The following is a 12,407-nucleotide window of genomic DNA, read 5'->3' on the forward strand; positions in this document are numbered from 1 at the left end:
ATTGGGATTCGAATTCCTTGGTTGTTTTACACATATCTCAGATAATGATTTTCTGATCCTTTCAAAGATTCAAACAAAAAAAAATATTGAAACAGTGAATGAATGAAAGTTTAACCCTGGTTAGTTTTATGACGCTGCAACTTAGATTTTTAAAAAAATCCATTGTAGTTTCTTCAGCCCGTTGTTTGAATTTCCAAGTTTGCCCGCTAATCAGACGGCAGTGTTGGTCCAAGCGACGACATTGAAGGGACCAGTCCAACGAGGCTTCTGCCACTTACGCCTGAGGGCTTTCAGGAGGAGCTCTTTTTCAGTGATCAGGTCCGGTCTCTCTTCCGCAGGGAGTGGGGACTACAGAGATAGACTGGTAGAGAGGTGATTAAGGATTTTGTACATTACCTTTGTGTTGCAGGACGTTGGTGGTCCCACAGCGCCCCAGGGTCTTGGGAAAGGACGTCCATGTTGGAGCTCAAAGAGAGTGAACCCTGTCATCCTGTTCACCGAGTACCTGATTATCATTAATACCAGTGGCAGGGCATCTATCCAATTTAGGCCTGTTGTAGCCATTGTTTTAGCCAATTTGTTTTTAATGTTTTGGTTCATTCTCTCAACTTTCCTTTGGGACTGGGGGTGATAAACCGTCCCATAGCTGTGTTTGAGACTCATCATTTTTTCAACTTTTTCCAGGTGTTTGTTTTTAAAGTGGGCCCACTGATCTGATCTGATGCGTATTGAGAACCCATGATTTGGAATGTAGGAGTTGATCAATGCTTTAATCACTGCCTCCGCATCCTCTTTTGCAATAGGATAGACGTCCAGAGTAGAGCTAGAGTAGACGTCCACTATTACCAGTAGATGGCGTTTACCCCTTACCTGGTCTCCCATGTCTGTGAAATCCATTAGGATTTATTTTCCTGTTGTTTTAGCAACTGGAAATAGTCCTGGGGGAAGTTGCACACCAGGCCGGGAATTGTACTGTGTGCAGATCCTGCATTTCAGTGCAACATTTGTCAAAACAGTTTGCAGCTTGGGATGCCAGAAATTTCTACAGAGTCTGTTCATGACATCGATCCCTACATGTGCAGGACTGTGTGCTTCTTGGCACATGTCCATCAGGTACCTCTCGGGTACCACCACTAGTCCATCTTTGTTCTGCCATAGATAGACCTGTTCACCCCCTGTTGTTATCTCAATAGAAGTTACAGATGATCCATGCTGGCTCCATAACTCTTTATCGTCTTTTGAAGAGGTCACTTGCGCAATGCCCCACTCATGTATTGAGAGGGGTCTTATTTCTTGGGTTTTCTCTCCTGCTACTTCTACAAGAGGTATAATATTTGCTACATTCAGACCTGTAGCCTGTTTGGCTGATCTATCTGCTCCTTCGTTACCAATTCCATGGAGCGTTTTATCTCCTGTATGAGCAGCTATTTTTATTACAGTAAGTCTTTTGGGTCCTCTGCTAAATCTTCGTGTTTTTTTGGTGGGCCTCCAGCCGTGGTTTTCCACCCATTTCTGACCCAAGATCCTAAATCTCTACAGTGGTATGAGAAAGTTTGGGCACCCCCTCTGAGGTTGTGTAATAATGGACTCTGACTTCACACAAAATTATCTTGGTGGCATGTCCTTCATTTGCCCATAAGAGCCAAGTGTTAGCTTGATTTCAAAACACAGATTTTAAGTATTCATAGTATGCAATTGTATGAAATTAAATCAAATGTAAAAAATAGGCTGTGTAAAAATGTGGGAACAACCTAATTGGACACACAAAGTTGGTTTGGTGAGCTCGTTAAGCCTTAAACTTAATTGACAGGTGCATAAAATAATGACAAAAGGTATTTAAGGTGGCCAAATGCCAGTTCTCATTCTGTTTGACTCTCCTCTGAAGAGCTGCAACATGGGAGCCTCAAAACAACTTTCTGATAATCTCAAAACCAAGATTATCCAGCATTATGGTTTAGGGCAGGCATGGGCAAACTAAGGCCCGGGGGCCACATGCGGCCCGTTAAACGTTTTAATCCGGCCCGCCAAACTTGAAAAATTAAATGAATAAACCTTGTTAATGTTAAATTTTCACTGCAATTCTGGTGTTTTCCCACTAGAAAAAAGACAGTCAGGAGGAGAGTGATGGTGATATCCTGAAGGATAACAGAACTTTCAGTGCTTTAAAATAGAAATGGTTATTAATTTTATTTTTTTTTAAAAAGGCACATTTTCTTCATTTTCATTTGAAATTAAAGCACATGTTTTCTCCATATCCCAAGATGTGTATTTTTTCTCCAATGAGGTGAGGTTACCAAAGCACTCCATCCATCCATCTGCTCCTGGTCCGGCCCCTTTGTCAAATGTTAGAACCCATTGTGGCCCACGAATCAAAATGTTTGCCCACCCCTGGTTTAGGGGAAGGTTACAAAAAGCTGTCCGAAAGATTTCAGCTGTCACTTCCCCTGTCAGAAACATTGGGCCAGATTCACGAAACGTTCTTACTAACAAATTTGTTCTTAAGTCCCACTTACGAACATTTTACGAAGATTGTGGCATTCACCAATTTCTTCTTATCCTGGATTTATGCGTAGGTAAGAACAAATCCTACGAACACTCAGGAGTACTCTTACGCACATTTGGTTGTGTTTTCTTCTCTTGTGCAGTTCAATAAAATTCAATATTACAATGATAATTCTGTCATATTTATTTATTTATTTCCTATTTTTGGTGATTTACGGAGAATTTTTAAATTACGTAAATGTGCCAATGACTTAACATTAATCAACCAAATTGGAAACCATGCCAAAACTGTGGGCCAGATTCACCAATATGTTCTTAAGAATCTTCTTAGATTCTTTCTTAAGTTGTTATTAAGAAGTTTTTTAAGAAAACCCTACGTCGGATTCATCAACGCGTTCGTAAGCCCCAGAATTGTTCGCAGCTGTGTTCTTAGATTGATGAATGCCATCTGTTCGTAAGTTGAAGGGCGTGCCAGGTGAGTCTAATTAACATACGATTAGCATAAGTCACCGCCCACTAATGCCCATAAAAGGAACTGCAGCAGGACCCTGTCGACAGAGCAAAAAGCAGCAAAATGCCCAAAGCGAAATGCCCAAAGCTTGCCTCTCCACGCCTGATTTCTGACGCCGTGTTGAACAATCAAGAAAGGATGGCTAACACGCTTGATAAAATTGCCTCAACCCTGATGACTATAGCCAACACGCTTAAAGAAATCAACGAGAATGTAAAAAAATAAGAATGTAAAAAAAAATAAACGTGTAAAAGCTGTGCTCGGATTGTGACAATAATGCATTTTATTCACAAACGGGCAATTAATCGCGCTCGAACGTGAACCGCGTGCCTGCAGTCTGGCCCCATCATTGCGTCAGGACGCACATCCTCACGGGGTTGTGGCTCTGTGTCTAAACACATCCAGCGCCCCTTTAACATGCCGATGGTGCGTTCAATGGTGGAGCGACTGCGCGCATGCATCTGATTGAATAAAATCTCCTGTGGAGTCTGAGGGTTGGTCAGTGGTGTCAACAACCAGGGAGCCAGGGCATATCCTCGATCCCCTAATAAAATAAATCAAGATAAAATCAAATAAAAAGACAATTTTGGCATGGTTTCCAATTTGGTTGATTAATGTTAAGTCATTGGCACATTTACGTAATTTTAAAATTCTCCGTAAATCACCAAAAATAGGAAATAAACAAATAAATATGACAGAATTATCATTGTAATATTGAATTTTATTGAACTGCACAAGAGAAGAAAACACCATGCCAACATGTCGGCACTGAAATGTGCGCAAGAGTACTCCTGAGTGTTCGTAGGATTTGTTCTTACCTACGAATAAATCCAGGATAAGAAGAAATTGGTGAATGCCACAATCTTCGTAAACTGTTCGTAAGTGGGACTTAAGAACAAATTTGTTCGTAAGAACGCTTCGTGAATCTGGCCCAATGTATCCCACAATGGGTGCACTACATAGGGTACAGCGATGCTCACTAAGCATTTGGACACTACTTCAAAATGGTGTACACCAGGGGTCGGGAAACGTTTTGGCTAAGAGAGCCATGAAAGCCACATATTTTAAAATGTATCTCTTACAGCCATACAATATTTTTTAACACTAAATACAACTAAATGCGTGAATTTTGAAGTAAGACCAACAATTTTACAGTATAATAAACCTCTGAATTCATTCTTTTTAATTATGTTGTTATACTGAAGCTAACCAAAAATAAATCAAATATTTCTTACCTTTAATGCGACTTATGGTGATGCATGGTTTTGCTGATGGCTTTGTAGTCTGGTTGATACGTTGTGAGGTTAAGCTTCATGCAGGCGTTGAGGCCTTCATCCCTTAAATGTGATCGTAGGTTGGTCTTGATGTGTTTTAGATGTTAGAACGACTGCTCACATGCATAAGTAGAGCCAAACATGGTCAATACGGCAATACTCACATGCTGCAGTGTTTGGTATGTGACGGGAAGCGCGTTCCAAGTTTTGACAATCAGCTGGTCTGCGGGTTGAAGTCTTTTCATTTCTGTCCACTTGTGTTTGGTCGCAAGCTCCGCTTGCTGTCGTGGGGTTGAACTACCTGAAGGGAACATTACAGATGTGCAGGACAGTTACAAATACCTGGGGATCCTACAGGCAAATGGTAACCACAAGGAGGCAGCTAGGAGGTCAGCCACACCTACAGAGGTCCTGAAAAGTCAGCTGAATGGTAAGAATAAGATCCAGGCCATTATCACCTATGCCCTGCCAGTAGTAAGATACCCCGCTGGCATAGTATCCTGGCCACTGGAAGAGAAACAAGCCACTGACATCAAGACAAGGAAGCTTCTCACCATGCATGGAGGCTTTCACCCTAAGTGCAGCGTCCTGAGGCTGTACATGAAGAGAAAGGAAGGGGGCCAAGGACTAGTAAGTGTTTGAACTACTGTCCAGGAGGAAACAACAAGCCTCCGAGAATACATCAAGAAGATGGCCCCCACTGGCTGGCTGCTGAGTGAATGCCTCAGGCAACAAAAGCCCACCAAGGAGGAGGAACCTGAAGGGCTATCATGGAAGGACAAGCCCATGCATGGTATGTACCATTTATAAATTGAGGAAGTGGCTGATATCGAGAAAACATACCAGTGGCTGGAAAAGGCCGGACTGAAAAACAGCACAGAGGCACTACTCATGGCTGCAAAAGAACAAGCCATGAACACCAGAGTAATAGAGACCAGGGTCTACCATACCAGCCAAGACCCAAGGTGCAGGTTGCGTGGAGAAGCCCCTGATGCAGTCCAGCATATCACAGCAGGGTGCAAAATGTTAGCAGGCAAGGCATACATGGAGCGGCATATTCAGGTGACGGGCATAGTGAACATCTGCACTGAGTATGGACTGGCAGTCCCAGGGTCCAGGTGGGAGACGCCCCCAAATGTGCTAGAGAACAAGCAGGCCAAGATGCTGTGGAACTTCCAGATCCAGACTGACATGATGATGGTGGCCAACCAGCCTGACAAGGTGGTGGTAGATAAACACCAGAAGACAGTGGTGGTGATAGATGTAGCAATCCCGAGTGATAGCAACATAAGGAAGAAGGAACACGAGAAGCTGGAGAAGTACCAAGGGCTGAAGGAGGAGATAGAGAGACTGTGGGGTGTGAAGGCAACAGTGGTCCCAGTAGTGATTGGGACACTAGGGGCAGTAACATCCAAGCTGAGTAGATGGCTCTAACAGATACCAGGAACCACATCAGATATCTCTGTCCAGAAGCGTGCAGTCCTTGGAGCAGCTAAGATCCTACGCAGAATCCACAGACTCCCAGGCCTCTGGTAGAGTACCCAAGTCTGAAGGAGGCACCACCCAGGAGGGCAAGGAAGAAATTTATATGCCATATTTTCACAACCATAAGGCGCACCGTATTAAAAGGCGCAGTCTCAGTTACGGGTGCTATTTCTGTATATAACACATACATAGGTCACATTGGCTTTTCTTTTCTTTTTTTTAATATGTGTACACATGTAGATACATTAATGTGGGTATGTTTATATTCCTTTTGTGCTGTGTACAGTTATTTTTTTTATCTCTATTTCCGTTATTTACTTCCTCCCATTTTTTCATATTTTTTTATATTCAGATTTTTTCATGGTTGTGGTGATAATATGATTTTAATCCCAATTATGAGGTTTATTTAAAGGCATATATTATCTAATCTTTTTGGTAGGGGATGATATGCTTGCACCACCAGATGTCACTATGAAGCAGAAGAATTGCTACAACCCTGGTTTGCATTGGCATTAAGTGTACAATTCAAGTGTGTATCGGTCTCAATTTGCACATACTGCTGCAACCTACCAAAAGTAGGTTCATACTTGACCAGTCAAAAATACTTAAAATATTGCCCTTGAAACTAATTCTTCCTGACAGTTATAAATAAATAGATGTACTCAAATAAGATAACTGATTTTTTTAAGTTTCTATTTAATATTCTAAGCTGTTGCCAAGGTTCTGTGATGGATATTTAGGGATCCAAATTGACGTTTTTTCCTGAATCCTTCATATTTGACACACTCTACACTAGATTTTTGTAATCTGTTAATATCTAACATGTTATTAAACTAAAGCACTGAAGATGATGTGATTGATGCTTTTATCGCTTCAAACTAAAACACACATTTTTTTTATTAAACACATTTATTAGTTTTGTAGCAAAAACAAAAGAAAAATCAGCACCCCAGGATAACAGCTTTTTATGGACAGTCTCCTGGGGGGTGCAACAGTTTCAGTTACAGGACTCACACACAGGGAGCACATGCACTAGCTACTGAAAGATCTTGTGTATGAGGCAAGACATTAGCTGAAGAATAAGACTGACCCACTATTGTAATAAATTCATGTCCTGTGACAACACTGGAGTTCATTTAAAGCAGATCTTTTTTTGGGAGTGTATTTTTTATTTAATCTTAAAAATTGCCACTTTATCTCATTTTGTCAAACTGCTACTTTTAAGTAAAGTTAGAGAACATAAACTCTTTGGTCCCTTTAATGTGTTTTATTCAATGTGTTAGCATTATTTATTGTTACTAAAATGCAAAGGTGCTGATGAATATTTAGATTCAAACTTCATTAATATAGTGAGGAGGAAACTCTGAGCATATAATGTCCAGCAGATGAAATGGTCACCTATAGATGCTAACATTTAATAACTGTTTAATCCTCAATTACTTCAGAGGATTCAGAAACCACTCTGCCATCTTTGGTTTCAATCATTTTGATAACCACATTCTTTTTGCTCTGGGTGCTGTACCCGCTACCGCCACTGATGCCACTACCACCACTGAAGCTACTACTGCCGTATCCACTGCCGTATCCACTGCCGTATCCACTGCCGTATCCACTGGAGTAGTTGCTTGAGTAGCCACTCTTGTCCATAGAAAGACCACCATAACTTGCTGGTGAAGGAAAAGGCAGACAGTTGTTACATGCGAAATAATTAGAATCGATATTAAAAAAATCTATTCGAGGAGACTGTTCAGCAAATGGTCAAAGGTGACGTACTGCTCTGTTGGGAGATGTTGATAGACTTGATGCCATTTGCCAGCCTGTCCTCCTCTCCCTCCAGCAATTTCCTGTAGGTGGCAATCTCAATGTCCAAAGCCAGCTTGACATTCATCAGGTCCTGGTATTCCCTAATTTGGCGAGCCATGTCCTGTTTGGCTCTTTGGAGAGCCTCTTCCAGTTCTCTGATGCGGGATTTTGCATCCTTCACAGCAAGTTCACCCCGCTCTTCTGCCTCGGCAATCTGGGCCTCCAGATTGGCACGCTGAGTAAAGATTTATTCATTTGTTTTGATTAAGTTGTTCCAACTGTGGTTACAATAGTGATAGAATTTTGAGGCTTTTTTTTTCTCACACCTGTCCCTTAACGGCGTCAATTTCAGCAGTCAGTCTCTGAATCATCCTGTTCAGGTCAGCGATCTCTGTCTTGGTAGACCTCAGGTCATCTCCATATCTGGTAGCAGAGGTTTGCATCTCCTCATACTAAATAAAAATTAGCAAAACATGAGATATTGGGAATCCTGTATATCACTGTTTCATACATGTATATTTTCAAATTAATAAAAAAACTAATTACCTTGGACTTGTACCAAGTCTCAGCCTCAGCACGTGTTCGGTTAGCAATGTCTTCGTACTGAGCTTTGACTTCAGCCACAATAGAATCCATGTCAAGATTGCGACTGTTGTCCATCTCAACAATGACTGATGTATCTTTGATTTGGCTTTGAAGCTCACGGAGTTCCTGAACAAAATAAATATAAAGATATATTTTTAGTCCCTCATATATCAATTCTTGCCCATCCCAAAATTTTTACTGTGATTGTGATTCAGAAAATAACTAAAACATTCAAAGTTATTGAAAAAAAGTGCTTTTGTAGGGAGTGAGGGAGGATAAAACAATGTCCAGAATTGATTTTTTAAACATACCTCCTCATAGATTGACCTGAGGAAGTTGATTTCATCTGTCAGACTCTCAAGCTTGGCCTCCAGCTCAACCTTATTCATGTAGGCCTCATCTACATCCTGCAACAACATAATTATTTGTTTTTCTGTGTTAGAATAGAAACATTGCAACTGACAAATGGATAACATCTATAACAAACAATTGCACACAAGATAGTGTGCTTTTAATTCATACAGGATATTGTGCTTTGTTGATTCATAATCAGGTTAAGAAATATTATTCACCTTCTTGATAAGGACAAAGTCATTCTCACACTCAGTTCGCCTGTTGATTTCATCTTCATACCTGGGAAGAAGAAAACATTTTCCAACAGATGTTATTGAGACATTCATCAGGAGTGAAATATCGGACTGAAGATTTTCTACCCTGATGAACGCTAGGAGGCGCAATAAGTCCATCCTAGCTCAATTTGTGTTTGCCGTTGTTTGACCAGGGGCTGAAGTTGAGATTTTTTTCCTCATGTTCTTCTCTACACAATGACATGCATCCTTTGTCTATAAGTGACTGACATATATGAGTGTCATCAATGCAGTTGTTTATCTAAGAGATGTGTAAGTGTGTCAGGATCTATGCTTTACATGTTTATAAGGCTGAAGACTGTTGATGACACCTTGCATCTATAAAAAATATTACCCCTACTCATATGTAACTGAAACATGCTTTCTCAGTGAGGTAAATCCCTGGAGTTTATGTGATGAAAATGGATAGCTGTAAGGATAATGACACATATGGAATGCACATATACCAGTTTGATGATGTTTCTAAAAATCTGCACCCTGTTGGACCTTTCTACACTCACTTGTTCTTAAAATCCTCCACTAGACCCTGCATGTTGTGCAGGTCAGCCTCAAGCTTCATCTTATCATTGCCTAAGCTGTCCAACTGTCTGCGCAGATTGGTGATGTAGGCCTCAAACATGGCATCAATGTTTGAGCGGGTGGTAGTCTGTCCCTGAAGCAGGTTCCACTTGGTCTCCAGCATCTTGTTTTGCTGCTCCAGGAAACGAACCTAAAGTCAGATAACAAAGCAAGAAGACATCTTGAAGTTGTTTGTTAGTGTTGCGACTGTCAGGACAATCAAGCATATTTACACAGACTAACCCCATTTATATTTGGACTAACAAATTTGTAAAGTCCTTGTCTCTTTTTATCAAAGTCTTTTTTTATTCAACATCCACAAAATCATTCTATGATTCAAAATTTGAATGCAGCTCTTCAATGTGTTTCCAGACTGGCTCTGTTTTTTGAAGGCTGACCTAAAGGTAGTTAACCCTTCTCATGCGTTTTTGTGCCATCAGCTTTCACAGGCAACAAAGACTAATTCCAGGAAGGGGTAAAAAGTGTGTGTCTGTGTGTGTTTGTATGTGCGTGTATGTAAAAGAGTTTGTGTGGGGTGGGAGGGGTTGGACGACGGTGGACCTTTAGGGAGACATGAAAAGATAAATATTTAACTGTGATAGATGTGATGACATAACAATGTGTGTGTGTCTATGTGTGTGGGGGGTGCATGTTACAGACAATAAAGGTAGATATGAGAACCGACAAACACTTTTTATCTATTGTTAAATGGACTAAGAACACAAGATCCAGACACACCCACTAAAGTGATACTGCAGAAGGCCATGCAGTTTGCATTTATGTGAGCTATTAGCACTTTCTTTGTATTTGCATCAAGAGGAGGAGCATATGTGGGGTGTCAACTGGTTCTGGCCAGCATATGATACCACAAGGTCTCTTAAATTATTAACCTAGTGCTCAGTTTTAGGGGCAGAGCAAATGCTGCTAGTAAATTCTTGACTGAATAATTCTACTTCTGCACAAGATGGTTGTGTTAGAATAATAGTCTTTATTTTTTTTATATTGTAGCTCAATGTCTAATAGGGGGAGTGGGAGAAACTAGAAATGTATAAAGAGCCACACCCAAACTGAAGGGGGGTCTGATCCCAAGGTAACCCTTATCGCAAGCTCTAAATTCCGGCATGACACACCCATTATTTTCTCACTCCCTCACTCTCCTTCCCTTTGTCTTGTTCAGTACACTTATCACTCTTTTCTGTTGATCAACATTTCTTCACTTTAAAAGGGTAACCTAAACAAAAACTGCATGTTTGAACAGCAAATTTTTATGAAGCCCTTATTAGGTTATTGCTGCAGTTTGAAAGTCACAAACACTCACCTTGTCAATGAACGAGGCAAATCGGTTGTTCAGGCTCTTGATTTGGTCTTTCTCCTGGGTGCGGACAGCCTGGATGGTAGGATCAATCTCAAGATTTAGGGGGGCTAAGAGACTCCTGTTAACGGTCACTGCAGTGATGGGGGCTTGGGAAACCATGCCGCCTCCAAAGCCTCCAAAGCCTCCTCCCATGCCACTCATGCTTGAGCCCAGGCCATAGGCACTGCTTGCTGTGAGGCCTCCAAATCCTCTGCTACCTCCACCAGAGGAACTCTGGACACTGTAGCTCTTGCGTGAGATACTAGGTCCAGCGTATGAGCTGCTGCTGAAGGTCCGTGGGGCAGAAGAGGATTTTACTGTGTAAGAGGTGGTCCTGTAACTTGCCATTCTCAAATCTGTAATTGTTTTTCTGTATAAATTGAATTAAATTTGACCAATTGCTTCCGTTGACAAGACAAGCAAGCAGTCCAGCAGAGGAGAAAGACCAGGAAAAACAGGAATGGGAAGAACTTTTTTAGGAGTTTTTAAGCCTGTTGCTGTGGGAGGAGAATGTGTTCAATTGCTATTGGCTGCTAAAATGTGGGCTGGCTAATAGAAGGGGCAGGAATGTAACATGACACTTCTATGACGCATAGTCCAGTTCCTCAAAACCATTGCCTGGTCTGTCAGAACAACTTTTCCATGTTGTTAGAGAAACCCTGGTATTTAGAGAGGATTGCGCTTGTTACTATGTTTTAGTCAGTTTGAAAATAGGCTTTGTTGGTTTCTGTTTGTGTGTTAGGTTTGTGTGTTTGTCTGTTAGGTAAAAAGTGTTGAGGGTGAAATTACAGTTTTTGGTTTTTTTTACACACACACACCACACACACACACAACACACACAAACACAAACACACACACACACTACTAAAAAGCTTTCAGCATTATTTTATTGATCCTTGCCTTGTGATTCTCTGGAGCATCATTCTTGCCACTTACCACAATGAATCACCAGTCATGGCACCACAAATTAAATGCTTTTCACAGTTTCCTTTCATTCAGCTTTCTGTTTTTTGTTTCTTCCATTCCAGCAGGGGCCCCACCGTTGTCATGGCAACTTCTAAAACTACATTACATGGTCTGTAACCTAGAGAGTGGGGAAATAAAAATCTGGTCATATTGTACCATACCACCTACACCAAATGAAATTTTGTAATTTGCATTTTGAAATTCACATGAGAACAACAAAATCAATCACATGATATATATAATCACCAGATTCTATATCATTTTTGCTGCTGATTTGAGAGCAAGGGCATAGGAGAAGAAAACTAAACCAGAATGTCTGGAATTATATATACAGTATATACATATATATATATATAAATCCCTTCCTCGCCCTCCTGGGCGGTGCCTCCTTCCTTCCTTCAGACTCGGGTCCTCGACCAGAGGCCTGGGAGTCTGAGGGTTCTGCGCAGGATCTTAGATGTTCCTAGGACTGCACTCTTCTGGACAGAGATCTCTGCTGTGGTTCCTGGTATCTGTTGGAACCATCTACTCAGCTTGGGTGTTACTGCCCCTTGTGTCCCAATCACCACTGGGACCACTGTTGCCTTCATGCCCCACATTCTCTCCATCTCCTCCTTCAGCCCTTGGTACTTCTCCAGCTTCTCGTTTTCTTTATTCCTGATGTTGCTATCACTCGGGATTGCTACATCTATCACCACCACTGTCTTCCCGTGTTTATCCAC

At 41.3% G+C, this 12,407-nt stretch overlaps 1 protein-coding gene and 1 long non-coding RNA gene across 2 annotated transcripts; one reads left to right on the plus strand and one right to left on the minus strand.

The window, feature by feature from the left end:
- The first annotated feature begins 25 nt into the window (after window positions 1-25).
- LOC130530430 (uncharacterized) lies at window positions 26-2,614 on the plus strand. Its single transcript, XR_008951837.1, has 3 exons — window positions 26-318; window positions 410-637; window positions 824-2,614. It is a non-coding gene; the product is annotated as an uncharacterized LOC130530430 (long non-coding RNA).
- A 4,048-nt stretch (window positions 2,615-6,662) lies between these two features.
- Window positions 6,663-11,179, minus strand: krt8 (keratin 8). The gene is made up of 8 exons (XM_057041564.1): window positions 10,684-11,179; window positions 9,308-9,516; window positions 8,733-8,793; window positions 8,472-8,567; window positions 8,122-8,286; window positions 7,902-8,027; window positions 7,546-7,810; window positions 6,663-7,439 (listed from the first exon to the last, which is right to left on the minus strand). The coding sequence occupies exons 1-8, from the start codon at window positions 11,065-11,067 to the stop codon at window positions 7,198-7,200; spliced, it is 1,548 nt and encodes a 515-aa protein (XP_056897544.1). The 5' UTR covers window positions 11,068-11,179; the 3' UTR covers window positions 6,663-7,197.
- Between the last annotated feature and the right edge of the window lie 1,228 nt (window positions 11,180-12,407).

This window comes from Takifugu flavidus, chromosome 8, assembly GCF_003711565.1.
Source record: "Takifugu flavidus isolate HTHZ2018 chromosome 8, ASM371156v2, whole genome shotgun sequence".
NCBI classification, from domain to species: domain Eukaryota; kingdom Metazoa; phylum Chordata; class Actinopteri; order Tetraodontiformes; family Tetraodontidae; genus Takifugu; species Takifugu flavidus.